This window comes from Neofelis nebulosa, chromosome 2 (genome assembly GCF_028018385.1).
Source record: "Neofelis nebulosa isolate mNeoNeb1 chromosome 2, mNeoNeb1.pri, whole genome shotgun sequence".
Taxonomy (NCBI): Eukaryota; Metazoa; Chordata; class Mammalia; order Carnivora; family Felidae; genus Neofelis; species Neofelis nebulosa.
Window position 1 is genome coordinate 63,767,659 of NC_080783.1, and position 19,354 is coordinate 63,787,012.

At 38.5% G+C, this 19,354-nt stretch overlaps 1 protein-coding gene across 3 annotated transcripts in view; it reads left to right on the forward strand.

Annotated features, from left to right (window-relative positions):
• LRP2 (LDL receptor related protein 2) overlaps window positions 1–19,354 on the forward strand; it is a 199,159-nt gene that overhangs the window by 109,621 nt on the left and 70,184 nt on the right. For all 3 annotated transcript variants that reach the window (XM_058714866.1, XM_058714867.1, XM_058714868.1), the window contains 7 exons: window positions 5,245–5,411; window positions 6,361–6,504; window positions 10,708–10,817; window positions 12,611–12,788; window positions 14,934–15,147; window positions 16,489–16,722; window positions 18,214–18,402. In XM_058714866.1, the coding sequence (XP_058570849.1) occupies window positions 5,245–5,411; window positions 6,361–6,504; window positions 10,708–10,817; window positions 12,611–12,788; window positions 14,934–15,147; window positions 16,489–16,722; window positions 18,214–18,402 (1,236 nt within the window). The remainder of the gene's footprint in view (window positions 1–5,244; window positions 5,412–6,360; window positions 6,505–10,707; window positions 10,818–12,610; window positions 12,789–14,933; window positions 15,148–16,488; window positions 16,723–18,213; window positions 18,403–19,354) is intronic.

Below are 19,354 nucleotides of genomic sequence, written 5' to 3' on the forward strand. Positions count from 1 at the left end.
AGTGAGAACAAAAGGGAAAAATATAGTCAATCCACAAAAGAGATTTCTGCTGGAGTATGTACATGATACAAAATAAAGTCTTTTTAATGTTTATTTATTTTTGATAGAGAGAGTGTGAACAGGGAGTGCGTGGAGAGTGGGAGAGAGAACCCCAAGCAGGCTTTGTGCTGTCAGTGCAGAGCCTGATGCGGGGCTGGGACCCACAAACTGCGAGATCATGACCTGAGCCTAAATCAAGAGTTGGACATTGAACTGACTGAGCCACACAGTTGCCCCCAATAATAAAAAGTCTTTTTAAAAATCATTTACCTTTGCTTAAAAATCTAGAGTTATTCTAAATTCAAGGTCTTTGACTTTAGTTTTTGAATGTGTTTTGGTCCTGACAAAAATGGTTGCAGACAAGTTAAAATTAAATATTTAATGATAAAAAATCCTTAAGCTAAGAGAAAACAGAATCTTAATCTAGAGGGAAAGTTATTTTTCAAGTGGAAAATTTTTGCTGAATCCAGGAAATTAATGGTGTTTACAGATTTTGCAAATGTAGGCCTACTGAAAATTGAATTCCATCAAGATATAATATTTTGCAATGATACTTTCATGATGAAAGATTTTAATTATTGGTAATGCTTACAAAGGGATTGGCATTTGCCATTTTTCTTCAGAGACTTATTATGCACCTAATCCTTGTTGACACTGTTTAATTTAGTGTGTCCTCAGAGTCTTTCAGCAGGAGATTAAACTGGGCTATAGACATTTTGGATACAAAGCATTCTTTCACCATGCAAAGGTTGTTGAACTGTGCATTGGGGATTGGTGTAATCAATGTAACGATCTGATGGTGATTGATATCTAAGTAGTAGCTTTTGTTGTTTCACAAATAATTCCACTAGTGGGTTTTCCATTGGCTGACTTTACTGAGGTGGAACTTTTTTATTTTTTTTTTTATTTATTATTTTTTTTTTTTAATTTTTTTTTTTTCAACGTTTTTTTAAATTTATTTTTGGGACAGAGAGAGACAGAGCATGAATGGGGGAGGGGCAGAGAGAGGGAGACACAGAATCGGAAACAGGCTCCAGGCTCCGAGCCATCAGCCCAGAGCCCGACGCGGGGCTCGAACTCACGGACCGCGAGATCGTGACCTGGCTGAAGTCGGACGCTTAACCGACTGCGCCACCCAGGCGCCCCTGAGGTGGAACTTTTTTAGTATTGCTCAATTGATTTTTGAGTACCACTTGGGTAACTGAATGCCAATATATGTTAACTAAGAAAAAGAGGGGCACATTTTTTTCAATCAGAAGCTTAGAAGACTTGTTAACATAGATGAAAACATTTTACTTGATTTACAGGTTAAATAGCTTTTAAAATATTGTTTACTAAATGTCTGGAATATCTTTGGAAGTGCATACGATGAGGTTAAGTGAAAAGGCAGGCTGTTCACCACTGGCCATGTAAAAATATGCATTAAAAAGATCTGGGAGACAACACACATAAGCACCAATAGTGGTTACAGTTGGGTAAGGGAATTATGAGATATTTATATTTTTTCCTAATGAGGTGACATAAAATTTTAAGCCAAGAACTTTCTCTGCATAAAATAGCTTTTTATTCTTTCAAAAATATGTTCTCCACAAGGCCAAAACCAAATAAACAACAACAAAAGCAAACCAAAACATTGCCCAGCGTCCTCTACAATAAACAACCTCCAATCCAAAATGAGTTTCCGACTCAGTGTGAGCGAGACACAAGACAATTGTCTCAGTGATTATGTGCAACATAAGAAGAAAACACTCCTTGCACACACTGTTAGAAACGTTGAGGCGCTGATCATTTAGTGCAACGTCTGAGTTAAGGGGAACCTAGCTAGGAAGTAGTAAACATTGCTGTTCAATTACAACATAAATTTCCCATTACCAACTGCTTCCTCTTTACTTCTTGCCGTGCTAGTGCTAATCTTAATGGGATCATGACATAAAGAATAAAAATGAAGTAATGATTTTTAATTTCAAAAGACATACTGTGGTAGGATGGCTTAAATATCACCTCCTTCTGAACTCCTTCCCATCCCACCCCAGGTACTTTTGTGCATATTCCTTCATGGCCATTATGATCCAGAATCCATATACTTTGCCTAGTTCTGTAGACTCAAGTTCCGTGATGATTAAGCCTCCACCTGATTCATTGATATTTGCTCGTTGCACACAGTAGCACTCAGTAAATGTTCAGTGAATGACAAAGCCCTCCGATATTCTTTCTTGCTCCTTCTTCATTCCTGTGTTTTCCGCCTATTTATTCCCTTATGGCTGTATTGTGTCATCAAATCACTCGTTTTATCTTTCCCACAGAACACTTTTCATGCACTCTCTCTGGTATCATCCTTTGCCTTGGCTCTCACACTTTCTGCCAGTGCAGCACTAAATGACTCCCACCCTCTGGTTCATTGCCCATAAATGTTCACTAGTGGTAAGTGGTATATATATTTTCTCAAATATGCCAGCAGCGATCAGATCGAGAGCCTGAGACTTAGCCTGACAAAGGAATAGTGGCCAAAGGAGTAGAGCTGGGTAGGGCTTGAGAGGAGTAAGAAAGTCCATGTTCGATGGATGAGAAATGCAGTTCTTTAGGTGCTTTGGTTGAGAATTCCTCCAATTAAGCAAAATGAAAATTACACATTAAAAAGAGCAGTATTCAGTTTTGAGTAAGTAGAATTTATAATCTCTACTGTGAAATTGGGGAATACTTCTTGTTTTTACTGAACCAATGAACACTTACAACATATAATCAATAAATAATTAAATATCTCAATATAATTTCAAGGTACATATAAACCCCCAATATAGCTTACACATTTTATTACTGCGTGTTAAATTAAATGAATTGAGTGGTAATTTGATATTCAATAACTAGTACCCAGTCTGCACTTTTTGTGATTAAGAACATAAGTTTTGGAGTCTGAGGACCTGACAATTGTTTAATTTCTTTGTGCCTCATTTGAAAGTTGGGTGTGGTTGGGGTTGGTAACACTCTAACAAACAGGGTTTGGAGGCTTCTGGGAGATAAATTAAGTGAAACAATATCTGGTGCATACTATATGGCCCATATTCTCAATAAATAGGGGCGATTATTATGGCTCTTTCATTTGTTCAGAAGAGAGGAAACGTGGAGCAGTTAAGAGAGAATGGGCTTGTGAACCTACGCTCTCACTAGCCCCTGCAAGTTTCATTGGCCTCAGCTGAAAACAACTTCACAGGTTTAATGGAAAGACGAAATGCTATATATTGTAGGACTTTGTAAAATATAAACATTAATAGTTGCAGTATTTACTTTAAATTTATTCCAGGTTTATAAATGCTAAGTAATTTTTAGTAACTGAAATGCCAGGAAAAAGGAAAAGCTAATGAGATGTTAAAATAAGTTAAGAGCCAGGGGCACCTGGGTGGCTCAGTTGGTTGGGCATCTGACTGAGTTTTGTCTCAGGTCATGATCTCCCAGTTCGTGAGACTGAGCCCTCAGTGCCGACAGCAAGGAGCCTGCTTGGGATCCTCTCTCTCCCTCTTTCTCTGCCCTCCCCCACTCTTGCTCTGTCTCTCTCTCAGAATAAACTTAAAATCACATTGAGGATGGAAAATTTTCCAGATTATCAAAATAATGAAAGCATCATTTTTAGCAGATGAAAATTATGCAATGATTAATCATTTTATATTTTGCTTAATATGTGGTATATGTCATATACATGTCTTCATAACATGAAACTCACACTCCAGTTTTCCTTTTATTTAAAAAAAATGTTTTTAATGTTTGTTTTTGAGAGAGAGAGACACACACACACAGTGTGAGCGGGGGAGGGGCAGAGAGAGAGGGAGACACAGAATCTGAAGCAGGCTCCAGACTCTGAGCTGTCAGCACAGAGCCCGATGCGGGGCTTGAACTCACAAACCATGAGATCGTGACCTGAGCCAAAGCCAGACGCCTAACCGACTGAGCCACCCAGGTGCCCCCCAGTTTTGCTTTTCTGAGAGAATTTAAATACGTCACTCTTGACTTTCATTATTTTGGATTTTTTTTTTTTTTTTTTTTTTTTTTTTTTTTGATAAAGCATCTACAGCTAGGATAAAGATTATCTTTGAAAAAGGACCTTTAGACCAGAGAAGAAGAGACAGATGGCCAGGGTGTATCCATGTCTTTGGCACTGGGAAGGGATGAGGAATCTTGGTCATCAGTTCTGGTCCCTAGCCAACAAGTTTCCAATCTGAGAGAAGACATCAGTTCATCAAACCTGAGTTGCCAGAGTCCATATTTGAGGCTCACCAAACAACTTCTAGTATGACTTTGTGCTTTCCTATGGGCTGAAGATGTGTGGTGTTTCTACTGCAAGCATTCTGTTTACACAGTGGTTGGTTTTGTCTTGAAATAAACCTTGGAACCTGCTTAGAAAAAAAAAGCAAGAAAAAGAAAAGAAAAAGGACCTTTTATCTATTAAGGAGGTTAAGTGAATTGCTAGTTTGAATAAGATATTTTGAGGATGTTTAAAGTTGCAAAATACAGATACTTTTGAGAACTTTAGAAGACACTATTTACACTTCCACTTATGCATCCATCCATTTATTCATTTATGTGGTCATTCATTTAGTTAGCAAATATCTATTTGGCAACGATTACATGCGAGGTTCTGGGGACATAATAGTGAGTAAATCAGACATAGTCACTACCTTTTGGGAGTTAGAATCTAGTGTGAAAGACAGCCATTGGGCAACAGCAATTGGGGAGATTATAAATTGGATTTTATTTAGTAATTAAAATATCTAATAAACACCAAGCCACACGTGGTAGTGTTTTTATTTTTTGAGCACACTTAAGACAACTTGAATAGTCTATATGTTTTCTTTCACTTTTTAAATTCAGTATTAGTGAGGTTTCTCTATGTGTAGAATGTGATGCTCAACACACATGGATGCTTTATCCATGTAAGTAAGGAATTCATGAAGAGCAAGGTAAATACTGATCTACGTTGGGAAAGTCCAGAAGTGTTGCATGTAGGGCTGGAGGTTTGGTGACCTAGCAACCCACTGAAACCCAATCAAAGGCCCTGGATTGTCTGATGAAATATCTACCATGTATGGTATTTTTTGCTACAAAGCTTCAATGGCGTTTTATCCTATGAGATGGTAACAATCCACTGCTTTCCATTACTCTAAATGTCTGGGAATAGTAGGATATAATTTTGACTGATATCTGCTATTTTCACAGATGATCAACCTTTCTTAATAACTGTGAGATACAGTATAATTTTTGGAATCTCCCTCAATCCTGAGGTGAAGAGCAATGATGCTATGGTTCCCATAGCAGGGATAATGAACGGTTATGATGTTGAATTTGATGACTCAGAGCAGTTCATCTATTGGGTTGAGAATCCAGTAAGTTTTGAATAACATTCAAAGTATATAACTTGTTTCAAAGAGCTTACCTGCACTAATGCCTTCTTATGAGCCAACTTTTGCTGGGTGGATAAAAGGGAAATGGTCCAGAAATAAATTAATTTACCACTAAGTTTTTTTGAATCAGTGAAGGATGTAAATAGGAGGCTGACCTGGAGCAAAGAGCAGATAATAGGCACATTTAACCTATTGGATGTTATTTATTCATTCAGCAAGCAATTATTAACTGTCTACTTTTGCTCTGCGCCAAACTAGCCACTCCCAACTGGAGAATACACACCAAGAATCAGTAACAAAGATTACTCCTAAGGAGCTTTAAGCTAATAGAAGATACTAGATGAATATAAAAATGATTATGAATCAAAACAAAAAGCAATAGTTCTCTGAAAGAATTCCAGGAGAGCATTTGATGTGGCTGCTGGGATCTTCTCAGCATCTTTGCCTCCAGGATAAAAAGAGCCCTCCTCCAGTTCCCTTTCTATTGGAGCTCACCCTTTAGAGGAGAAAGCTGTGAGGAGGGGGAAGGGGCAAAGAGATTACAAATAAAGAAGAGAGGAAGATCTTTCTGTTTGAGGCTTGTCACCTCTATGTAAAATATGCTTCTGGCCGCCTGATTTTCACCTTTGATGGGTTATTTTTATGACTATGGCCTGTGGTAGTTAGGAAATAAATCTCTGTAGCCAATATCAGAAGCAACCCGAATGATAAGCCTTGCAGAGTCCTCTGACACACTGAAAAAATCATTATTTTTGAAGTGTTGCTGGTGTTATAGTATTATACGCAGCGAGCCCACCCAATGGCGCTGAACCTTTGCCTTTCCTCCAAGTGTGAGGAGTGTTCAAGAAACATAGCAGCCAGCAGTGGCTGTGCTTCCATGTGGAAGCTGTGGCCTTTGGACCAGCTCACCTCTTCTTGTCCTTCTTTCCAGGGTGAAATTCACAGAGTGAAGACAGATGGCACCAACAGGACAGTATTAGTTTCTCTGTCTAGGTTGGGTTCTTCCATGAGCCTGGCCTTAGATTGGATATCAAGAAACTTATATTACACCAATCCTGGAACAATGTCAATTGAGGTAATGATTCCATAATACCAGTTACACAAACACTGGTTTTTGATGCATATAAAATCTATTCTCAGGAAATGCTTTCATTGATTTTGAAATTATTTTTAAGCAGAAGCAAAAGAGAGGAGCTATCGGTATTAACTATCAAAGTCTTAGAAGCGATGGAGTAAAACCACTTTAGAAATAAATTATTGGAACTTTCTACTGCCCTATTTTGTTTTCTTCCTAAGCATCAATACTAACTTGTTCATATAAAAGGATTTTAGATAATTTATAAAAATATATAAAAATAGTTTAAAAAAGGAATTCAGCATTAGGTATGGAAGGAATATAGTAGGCAGGAGATTTTCCTCCCTATCTTTCCTCATCAAGTCTGTAATGCTGTTTCAGTCCCAAACCAAATTTATAGGTTACTTCTGTTCTAAGATGGAAATCTTTCTATGGCTCCAATGCAGTTTTTCTAACAGTGCAACAGAAAGTAGAAACTTGATTCTAATTCCTTTGATACTTTTCCTTGGTGTGATAAGTGTTCTTTTTACTCTAACTCCCAGAAGAAATTCTAGATGGGGCACAGGTATGCAATCGCATGGAGTAAATCAGAGGTAATTCAACTAGTATTGGTTTGTTCCATTCTGGGACAAGGTTATTAATTCATAATAATTTTGAAAGTGAAAATTTCTAAAGCAAAGGGAGGGTTTTGTGAGAAGGGCAGTCTGCAGGACTGTGTAGAGTGATCCGTTCACTGTTCAGGGTGAGGCGCCAGCCAGTAAGTAAGTTGGTTCTCTGTGGGGTATTCAGAAAGGGAAATGCTGAAGGTGAGAAAGGCACATAGCAGCCAAGTGGTGAAATTAGAGCAGATTGGTCAGAACAGTGGTTACGGTCTACAAAGTCTTCTACAAACAGGATCTCTTTTAGTCCTCTCAACGTTCCCAAAGGCAAGCAACACAATTAGAGGGGAGTTTGCAATTTGCACAAAAGCTAACCTCTGAGTTATCTCAAGCCAGGTAGAATCATCAGCTCTTAACACGAGGGGAACCTTGGAGGCTCATCTGGTTCAAACCCTTTGTTATTTAGATAAGCTCCTGAATTTTACATAATTTAAGAAACTGGCTTAAGCAGTCAGCTTCACCGCCCTGCTTCCCAGGCAGTGTTCTGTTCTGACTTTGCCTTGTTATAATGATAACTCCAGCAATCCAGTCTGCTTTAACCCCCTTTCACCGTGACAAAAGGTAGTTTTTCATAATCTCAACTAAAAATATCACTCTCCCATCAAAACATTGGCACAACTGACTGCCTAAAACCCTTAATTCCAAACACATCTCTAGTGTCTGCTTAACAAAAAGCTGTCTTCATTCTGAATGGCAATGAATATGTTCAGACTCTGTCTTTTGGTCTCTTGTTTTGTAAACAGGGGTCTTCCCTTTTAAATTTTTTTTTTTTCAACGTTTTTTATTTATTTTTGGGACAGAGAGAGACATAGCATGAACAGGGGAGGGGCAGAGAGAGAGGGAGACACAGAATCGGAAACAGGCTCCAGGCTCTGAGCCATCAGCCCAGAGCCCGACGCGGGGCTCGAACCCACGGACCGCGAGATCGTGACCTGGCTGAAGTCGGACGCTTAACCGACTGCGCCACCCAGGCGCCCCGGGTCTTCCCTTTTAAACTGATAGTTTTCCAAAAGCAGGGGACATGTTTCCTCCATCAGTATTAGGTACAATGACAAGGCACCTGCTGATGGATAACTGTGTGAGTGTGTGTGTGCAAATGTGTATCTTGGTAAGTTCACCCTAATCATATAAACCTAAAGTTAGTAATTGTGCCCCAATGCAGTGAGGCACAGAGGAAAGATAATTTGCTTTGGAGTCAAAAGACCTGCTTTGAGTCTGACTTACTCATTGAACAAATACTAGTAAATGAATCCGTCCCATTGTTAGTCCTGGATATTCAAAGATGAATAACATATTTTTTCCTGCTTTTAAGTAGTTCGTGCTCTGAGAGCTAGACATATAAACAAATAGCTTTGTTCCATTGTGCTAAGTGTGATATGAGCAGTGACTACGAACTGTTCTGTGGCTAGGGGCAGAAGTAAAAGTGTGGAGAGGGAGAATGGCAGGAGAATCAGTGACTTGTGAGCTGTGTCTTTCTTGAAAGAGGGCCAATATTTATTGCTGCCAAATGAAGAAGTAGGGAAACAGCACCCCAGGCAGAGAAACGCACGTGATAAAGACTGAGACTTGAAAACGCACTGTATTTTCTCTGCTCAAAGGGTACTTGATATTGCACAAATTGCTTAACTTCTCTGAGTCTCTGCTTCCATATCTGCAAAATGGGGTTATATCTCAGTAACTAAAAGTACGTCTTAAAACTAAGATATCCTGTGAATACAGAGTCCTTTTTCCCTCAAATCATCAATATATTTGAATATCCACAGAGGGCCCATGAGAATAATGATCTAAAGGTAAATTGTCCTTTTAGCGTTGTTTTTTTTAATTGTTTTTCTCCTTTCGTGATATCAGTGGTGATGCAGGTGAATGTTAGATTGCTTAAGGGCACAGAAATACTGTTCACTTACCATTTACTCGAATAATATCCTTCCAGGATAAGAGTTACTCCTATTTAATTCAAATTTGAAAATAAGAGAAGTACTGAATAAATGCTCTCCACTAGGGGTAGCTGTGTGCCCGTTCACTAAATGTAATTTTGTAGCTGAAAAGAAGTTGTGTGAGAGAGAACTCGATGTATCCCCCAAAAAAGAAAAGAACTTTCCTTTGAACCAAAGAGATCCTTAGCCTTAAGAAAAGGAGTGAAATTTTGGCAGAAAGGGGCAAATTTAAAAGAGACACCAGAGAGGAAAGAGAAAAATTTAGAGAGGAGAGTGAGGGATTAAAGAGAGTGGTGTGTGTGTGTGTGTGTGAGGTAGGAAGAGAGGGAGGGAGGAAAAAAATATAGAGAGAGACAGAGAGAGGGCAAAGATAAAAACATAAAAACTGTGGGGTCCGTGGGTGGCTCAGTCAGTTAAGTGACTCTTGATTTCAGCTCAGATCATGATACTGAGCCTGGGTGTGGAGCCTGCTTAAGATTCTCTTTCTCCCCGTGACCCTCCCCTGCTCATGTGCTCTCTCTCTCTCTCAAAAACAAAAACAACATAAACACTGATACACAATCTATTTGCATTAAAAAGCAACTTTATAGAAAAACCCTTTGTGCAAAAAATCAATATACATTTTCTAATTTCTTACTAGCTGTTTCTCTTCTCAGACTGTCTTAAGTACATATTAGAATAGCCTTGTTCCTATAAGAAACTGCTTCTAGTCTGGTAATCCATATTTTTCTGTGTTTCAGAGTTCTGTTAACATTAGCAATTAGAGCAATAATAATTAAAAATGGGTAACTTTGAGAAAGCCACTAAATGTCCATAGGCCTCTTTCATCATCTGTAATATGGGTATCTATCTCACAGAACAGTCGTGAGGATTCAGTCCAATACTGTTTAGTATAATGCCTGCTACATAATAAGTGTTCAATAAATGGATGAATAAACAAAATAGCAAACACACTTGTACTGAGCACTGTGCTAAATGCTATACATGTATTATCTCACAGCTCTATGCGCAATGTGCCATTATCATCTGCACCTTATTCATAAAGAAACTAAGTTCAGACAGGTGAATTTACTTGTCCCAGTCAGATCTAGATGGGCAGGGATTTGACCTCTTCTGTTTTAACTCAGGCTGTTAACGTGGCACAGAATTCACTTTAACTCTGAGTAAATTTGGACTGTCTGGTCAGCTGTGTTTTCAGTGAAGGACCACCAGGTGCCTTGGCCACATCACTGGGATGCAGGAGAGCTGTGGGGTTTTCATTTGTCTTCCAGAGTTTTTCTGTATCTTTTTCTGAAGACGTTTTTGTAGCTTCTCTTAGGCAGTGATTTTGTATGTTCACCCATTTGAATCCTTCTTTGATCCATATAAATGTCCTCTCCTGAAACATTAGGTGAATTGAAATAGGAATTTGAGAGGTGATTTTGCTTTTCTTACTTATTTTCTATTGAGGGGATTTCCTCATAGCCCTGAAATGCAATTAGGGATTATTGGAATCTCACACAAACCCTCCCATTCATCTCAATTTGTTGTGTGTGTAAGTTCTCCTTCACCTCAGCCTTCTTTGTTTCCCGTTTTGATACTCAGTTCTAATAAGTGACTTTATGCTATAGGTTTTGAAACTCCGGGGAGATGTCAGATACAGAAAAACACTGATTACCAATGATGGGACAGTTCTTGGAGTTGGTATTCCAGTTGGCATAACTGTTGATCCTGCTAATGGGTGAGCGTTCATAAATGACACAATCTGCTCTATGCAGCACCATTCTTGTTAATGTTGTGACCTGATGAAATGGAAGATTTCAGACTTAGGACCTTTTCTGATTTCATATGCCAACATTTTGAAAAATACAGATCTCAGTGAGAAAGAGGAATACCTCTGAGTTACATCTAACATGAAAGATGTAAATATGTGTTTTGTTCTATGTTCTTTAAATTGGCAACACTGGACTTAAAATTAATTCCAGGAAAGAATATTAGACATTTAAAAATGGAATTATAGCAATTAACAATGCATTCTGACTTTGAGTGAATGTGGAAAGCTTTAAGGAGCTAGATAACATTTGAAATAGAACTTGGAGGAGAAGGCTTCCCATGGGTAGAGAATGGGTTGGGAACTGGGGGGTGCTACTTGAGGCCAAACAAGGAAGGCGCAGAAGCATCACAGTATTTAGCATGATTGTGTAAAGGGCTGAAGCCAGAGTCTTAGAGGTTAGTGACAGTTGACAAGATGGAAGCCAAAGGAAGGACTTTAATGCCCTCTTGCTAAGGAATCGCACTTCTTTCTTTTGAGAAATAAAGAGTCGGGAATTTGGAGGAAGGAAATGATAAAATCAAATTTGTATTTCTGAAGGATGCATCAGGATCAGAGTGGAGAGGCCAGGAGCAGGGAGACCAATTAGGAGAAAGTGTTCAGCTAGGGAGGAGAGTTCTCAGATAAGATAAGGTAGCTTCAATTTTTAAGGAACTCAGAATTCACAAGAGTTTGTGACTTTGTCCAGCAAACTTTTGATAGCCTGGAATTTAAGAAAAGAAAGAAAATTATGACATGAACTCAGGGCTAGTTGTTAGTGAGGTAGGCACAATGGGACATGCTGAGAATAAATAAGGATGTTGCTAAAATGGTTATGCATGAGGTCCAGGCAGAGAGCGACGGAAGGCTTGGAAGCTCAGGCAAGTTTTAAGGTTGAAGAACAGGCTCAGTAGAAGAAATAAAATGGGGGAAGGGAAGAGATTGGAGTTTGGTTGAGGCAGAGAATGTCAGAGTTTGAGAACTTACAAGTAGGAAGTTTAGACTTGAAGATGAGGCGCATGGGACGGGCATGCAAGAAGTATGCAAATAAAGATCAGAATCAAGGGGTTTGAAGACTTGTGGGGAGTGTAAGAGGATTGTCTCATGAGGCTATGGCAGCAGCTGAGATAGAAAGGAGTGGAAACTGAGATTCAAGTCTAGACAGTGTGTCCTCAGTGGAAATAGAAAGCAACCCTATATATTTTAATGAAATTTTATATATCATGGATTTGGCAATTCTGTGTGGCAATTAGGGTTTGTGTGTAATGTTACATTTTCCATCACAGAAATCAGAACAGAAAGTAGCTGGTCTTGTGCTAGATGATGATTTAGAGAAGAATTAAGTAACAGGCCTGAGAGGCGAGCAGGGAGGTACTTGCCAACTTTTACATCAGCTTTGTCCTTCCCAGGGCACTGCACAGTGAGTGATTCTTTGAAAGGGATTGACCATTGATGTAGGCAATTTCTTAGTCAGTCATAAGCTTCCAAATTGTCTGACCATGGTAAAATATTCCCAATGCAGGGTGCTAGCATCCTACCCCAATAATAACTAGGAAAAATACAGACATTGATAGAACACTGGTTATGTACTCTTCCACATTGTATGCCACAAGATATTAATGATTTAGACTTCCTCCATTGACTTGAGCACATCTCGAGGGCAATTCTTTTAAATATTCAATGAAATTGTTTTATTAAATGCTGGTGTTCTTTCATGGTTGTAGGAAACTGTACTGGTCGGACCAAGGAACGGACAGTGGTGTTCCTGCCAAGATTGCAAGTGCTAACATGGATGGCACATTTCCAAAAGTTCTCTTCACTGGGAACCTTGAACACCTGGAGTTTATCACCCTTGATATTGAGGAGCAGAAACTCTACTGGGCTGTCACCAGCACGGGAGTGGTATGCACACCCTACTGGTCTTTATTGCTGAGCGTGTATAGCTGATAATGATTGTTCCTTGTGTGGCTGTGTTTCCTAAACAATCTCACTTGGCCACGTGGACCAGTGTTGTATTATCCTTTCTCCCAATAACTTTTTTCCCTAGAGCAGATATTGCCGTAGTTGAATATTTTCTAGTCCAATATTTTCTAGTATGTGCACAGTTCTTTATAGAATAATGTTCATTGCCATTTTCATCATCCTTTGTTTTTTTTCAAGATCAAATATTTCCATTTCACATTTCTTACTTGACTTGTAAGAGCCATTTCTTTCATGTTTTAGTGATTTCAGTGCTTTTCTTTGAAAGTTCTCTAGGCTCTCCAATTGTAGAGACTGAAGGGGAAAAAAATGTACATACCAAGTTTCTGTGCACAGCATCCCCTCTTAGCTACATGTTATTTTCTAGTGTTTTGATATGGTTGGCACATATATGAAAACTCCCCTATAGAGGTAATTTTACATTCTGCAATAAGAAGCAGAAACTATATAATTTCATTCATTCACAGACATAGTATTTGATCATCACTGTTGTGCTTATGCAATTGAGCTGGGACAAGGCACATAGAAGGTGCTCAATAATAACTTGATCAGTTAAAATATTGCTATGGATATGGAATCGAATGTGTGCTAAGTCTCTTCCTTGCCTTCTAAATAGTAGTGACTTCAGATCTGGTTTTGATGTTGGTGTTCACCATAATATTGTGCAGTAGGTTTGGTTTTCAGTTCATTATCAGTTCAACAAGTGCTAATTTCATTCCTAGTATGTATTTATCATGGTGATAAACTTTGAGGATTAAAAAGGAGCAGTGATGCTTTAAAAGCACTTAACAGACTTTGATGCCCATGTGCAATGATGAGGGAGCTCTTGTCCCATGGCATGATTTCTGGAACAACTTAGCCTGTTCCAGACAGTGCCCACCACCTTTCTCCCTTTTTCATCTGCTCTGCACTCCTGACTGTGTGAGCTTGTTATTTGTGTGACTCTCCATCTTTTCTCCCAGGTCAGAACCCTCATGTTTCCCCTCACTCGAATAGCTGTGTCCTTATTTAGCCATTACAAAATCCTGACAAATTGTCCTCTGCCTCTTTTCTCATGTTCTGCCCTTTTCTGCCACTTCTACCATACTGAGCCTCTTCTCTCTAGCCTTGAGTGGATGATGGCTGTCATTAACAAACCTTGCTTTCATGATGGAGGCCTGTTACCTTCATAAAACCACAAAATAGGTTTGATCACTGGTCAGTCTATAGGAGTAGCTCCAAACACTTCAGCTGAGCATGGTCAGCTAATCTGGTCCTGGTCACCCCTTCAAAGCTCCCCTCTAAGCTTGTCTTCCCTGTGCTCTAGCTTTCTGAAACTTCTGTCAGTTTCTAGGGCATAACCTGCTCTTGTAACTGCTGGGTTCCCTGTCAAGCAAGGCAGTGAGCCAAACCTCATTTGTCTCTCTTGCCAGAACTCAGCTCATATCCTGGCACAGAAGAGGCACTTGAGACAAGTTTCTGGAATGAAATCAAACCTGTTATGTCCACATTTTATTTTTCTTCCAAAAGCAGACAACTTGTCATTTCTCATTAGGAACTTCATTTTTGTGAGCTCTTTTCCAGTTTTCCAGAGTCATTTTCACTAAGACTTGTTAGCTCTTCTAATATAACAGCATTACCCTTTGCCCCATTCAAGTCTCGTTATCTTGTTATTGAGTGGAGCATATTTTCTGTTCCCATTGCAGAAATTGTTGGTGAAAATGTTAAATGCAGGGTCAGTCAACTCCTGGGTAATGGTCTACGGTTAGATATTGAATGTGTATCCTTATCCGGAATATCACATGCAGGGCCTAAAGAGGTTTATTTCCCTTTCCTTCACTGTGCCATTTGACAAAGTTGTTGGACTTACTTGAGCTCCAACTTCATCATCAGTGAAATAGGCATAATGACATTTGCTTGATCTATTGCTCCTTGTAATTGTGAATACTACATGAGAAAACAAATAGGAAAAATCTCTGTAAAGGATAGAGTGCTATATCGATGTGAGGTATTATTATTACGAGAATGTTAGTTTTTTCTCTCATTTCACCATGAATCAGTCAATGACAACAATTCTGATCTTTTTAGATTGAAAGAGGAAACGTGGATGGTACAAATCGAATGATCCTGGTAAACCATCTTTCCCACCCCTGGGGAATTGCTGTCTATGATTCTTACCTTTATTACACTGATGAACACTATGAGGTCATTGAAAGAGTTGACAAGGCCACTGGGGACAACAAAGTAGTCTTGAGAGAGAATATTCCAAATTTGAGGGGTCTCCGAGTTTATCACAGACACGGTAAGTATTTGTCACTGAAACCTACATATTCACAAATGTATAATGCATATTCCACACATCTACACACTTACATATAAAAATACGTGCCCACACACAGACCTGTATACGTACACATGCATGTAGGTTGAAATTACCTCAAATATTTAAAAAATGATAACCCTCTCATAAACTTGGCTAAATGTCGAAGACTAATCTGGCATTTGGAAAGCCAGGTTGATTTCAGAATAAGCTTATTCCCATTCCTTCTTCATCACTCCTTACTTTGCTTTTGCTTCATAGCAGTCCCTGACATATTATCTATGTTTGTTGTCTCTGTTTCTCATTAGAATATAACCTCCCGGGGCTTCTGGGTGGCTCAGGGGCTTCTGGGTGGCTCAGTCGGTGGGCATTGACTTGGGCTGAGGTCATGATCTCGTGAGTTTGAGCCCTGCGTCCGGCTGTGTGCTGACAGCTCAGAGCCTTGGAGCCTGCTTCCGATTCTGTGTCTCCTTCTCTCTCTGCCCCTCGCCCCCTCACACTCTGTCTCCCTCTCTCAAAAATAAATACACATTAAAAAAAAATGTAAAAGAATGTAACCTCCCTAAGGACAGGCATTTTGTCTATCCTGTTTCTTGCTCTATATACAGTAACTAGACAAGTTGCTGGCACATTGAAGGTGGTCAGTAAACATTTGTTGGATACCTGCTAGGAAAATGTTAACAGGATAGAATTTTTAATCTTAAAAGGAATACTTTCTGATTTCAACATTTTTTTCATAGATAATGTAATTTTTGATTTGCCCCTTAGATTAGCATTATGATCTAGAGGTGATTTTTTAACGTTTTGACATATTTTACAGCTTTTAGTCTGTAACTGAAGTTTATTAAACGGTTTGTTTGCTGTCTATAACCTAGGTTTGCTACTTGGCGTTTGTTTTTATTGCATGGGAAAAAACCTTTAAATGTTATTATTTAATATATTCTAAATCAAATGCCCATCACATTGTTGATCATATAATTAAACGGATGTAATTTTAAATGCCAGTACATAGGTCGAAAGGGTGAAGAAAATTAGAATTTGCATACTGACCTCTCTAATTCTTCTAATTCCTATATGATTTGTGGAAGAAAAACCATTGATCCTCTAATCTCTATTAAATAATGGTTGTGGTACCTTTATGCATTAGTTGTATAAGCTGTAGTTGATTCAATGCTGTTTTTATGTTGTTAACCCAGGTATTGTGTTATTGATTAATTATTAATTATTTATTATTAATTATTTGATGACCCAGTATAAAGTATTTGAGATGGAGTGGCAAATATGTGAGGTCAAAAGTTACAAACTAATTTTGATTTCATTTAGGCACATCCTTCAATGGCTGTAGCAACAATGTGAATGCCTGTCAGCAGATTTGCCTGCCTATACCGGGAGGATTGTTCTCATGTGCCTGTGCCAGTGGCTTGAAACTCAATCCTGATAATCGGACCTGCTCTCCATATAGTTCTTTCCTTGTTGTTTCAATGCTGTCGACAATCAGAGGCTTTAGCTTGCAATTTTCGGATCATTCAGAAGCCATGGTGCCAGTGGCAGGGCAAGGTATGCCAACTCCAATATAAGTAAGATTTCACTCTGTCTTGTGCCATGTTGAATTCTTGGTGCCATAAAGCATTTCTTCACGTTTGGATCCAGCATGTAATGAGGTTCTCTCCTGAAATAAACTGGCTCTGCCTTGAATAGTTCTTAGACATTAGTGTGCATCAGAATTGGAGAGCTTGTTAAAACCAGGTCTGGACCCCATCTCCAGACTATTGCATTTAGTAAGTTGGGGTAGGGCCAGAGAATCTACATTCCTAACAAGTTCCCAGGTCATCTGATGTCACTGGTCCGTGGACCACACTGAGAATGACAGGACTAGAGAAAGATAGAATGTAGCATGAGATTGCAAGAAGTAATCAGAGTTGGTGTTTAGAAGAACAGTTAATGGAGATTTAGGGTCAAGATTATGCTACTTAGAATAGTAATGAAGTAGTCCATAATCTGATTTGTTAATATCTGTTTGAGGAGTTGAAATAAGTTGACAGCATTAGTATCTCCTTAGTAACTGTATTTTTGCTTTATGCTTATATACAGTGAACATAGAAAATAATCACTTGCTTTCTAGATGAATCAAGAGATTTCTAGGTGTGTGTTACCACAGGGGGAACTAAATGTCTACTCGCATCATAAGGAGTGTGCCACAGGATAATGATAGAAATAAAAGATAAAAAGGGAAGAAAAAGAGTGAAGGGAATGGAGGGGTGGATGGTCAGAAGAGGTGGCAGAGTATATAGTGTAAGAAGTCAGGGAGTATTTGTGCTGCCGAAGCGAGCGCTGTGTACTCATATCTAAAAAGTTATGGATCTAAGTTACCATCTTCTAAAGATAGTATAAAATCAATTAATTTTTTCATAACTTTTATTTTGAAAGTTTTTAAACACAGGAAAGTTGAAAGAAAGGTACAGTGAACATCCTTATACCCTTCACCTGGATACAAAAATAGTTAATATTTCAGCACATTTGAACTCTCAGTCTGTATGTGTATGTACACCTGCACATACATTTAGTGTTACTAGTTTCAGGTGTAGAATGTAATCATGGACTCAAGTTTTTACTTTATTTTTTTTTCAATTCAATATATTATAAATGTTTACCACAATTACTCTTGATGCTCCATTGAATTCATTGTGTCCAGGTAAAACCTCTTAAAATGGCTACCTGTATGATGTCATGATCTCATTAGTGTTTGAGTGTTTCCTTGCTTCTGTGTATAAGAAGGTGTTCTAGGCTTATCTTATACTTTCCATTCCCAAACTTATAATCAGCTATTTCTCCCGGAAGCCAGTGTTTCTTATCGTGGGAGATGGTTTTTAGAAACCACGATCTGGGTGGTAGGTGTGCTCATTGCAACTAGGAAACAGTTTTATTTTGCAGTGGGGGGCACAGTCAGAGAAGGGGGTTGGAAATGATGGTGTGAGAGGGAGGGCAAGCATTTTAAAGTTCTAGTTCGATCCAGAGTACTGTTTAATGATCTTTTCTTAAATGTTTCAGGACGAAATGCATTGCATGTGGATGTTGATGTATTCTCTGGCTTTATTTATTGGTGTGATTTTAGCAGTTCTGTCACATCTTATAATGCAATCCGTAGAATCAGACCTGACGGGTCTTCTTTTACAAACATTGTTACACAAGGAATAGGAGAAAATGGAGTTCGGGGTATTGCAGTGGATTGGGTAGCAGGTAGGTAAGCCATATAGTGATTTTATTGAGAAGTCTCTTTTTGTGTTTGCATCTCTATCGTCTTGTTTTATGCCAGAAAGTTTAATCTAACACCGTATGCACTACAAAAATATTTTTCTAGAGAATTATTAGTATTATTTAAGATAAATTGAATTATGCTTTTAGACTAAGCTATACTTTTATTAAGTTAATTATAAGGTACTTCCGTGGACAAATTCATAACAGCTAATACATTTTCTTCTATTATCAACATCATCAGAACTGTAGGCAAAATGATTAGAAAAATTATGTTGATTTTTTTTCACACTTAGATTAGCACCTAATTTCTAAATTAGAAATATCTAAATGAAAATTTAGGGTATTAAATAAGGATATTAAACTATGTGAACCATAAAATGACAATCATTTATTTCAAAGCTGAACAATTTTATTAAAGAAATTTTTTTTAATGTTTATTTATTTTTGAGAGAGAGAGAGAGAGGGAGCACGAGTGGGAGAGGGGCAGAGAGAGAGGGAGACACAGAATCCAAAGCAGGCTCCAGGCTCTGAGCTCGAACCCACAAACCTCGAGATCATGACCTGAGCTGAAGTTGGATGCTTAACTGACTTAGCCACCCATGCGTCCCAAAGCTGAGCAATTTTAACTGACAAATTCTTGATTGCTTCCTCTTATTAATGTGTTAAAACCCTTTGATTATTAGGCACTTTCTCTGTTTTAATTTTATTGAAATTTATTTTATTTTTTATAATGAAATACATAACATACACTTATTAATATTCTAAACAACTCTAAGAATGTAAATATGATCTTCAGGTGGTAACAGGACCCCTCATCACTGACTTATTCCCTCGTTAGCCATTGTTGAAGCTCTCTTCAACCCCTGCCTGATCATAACCCTTGTCTCTCCTTTGATATGCTGACATTGAATTGGTTGGTAACTATCCTCACATG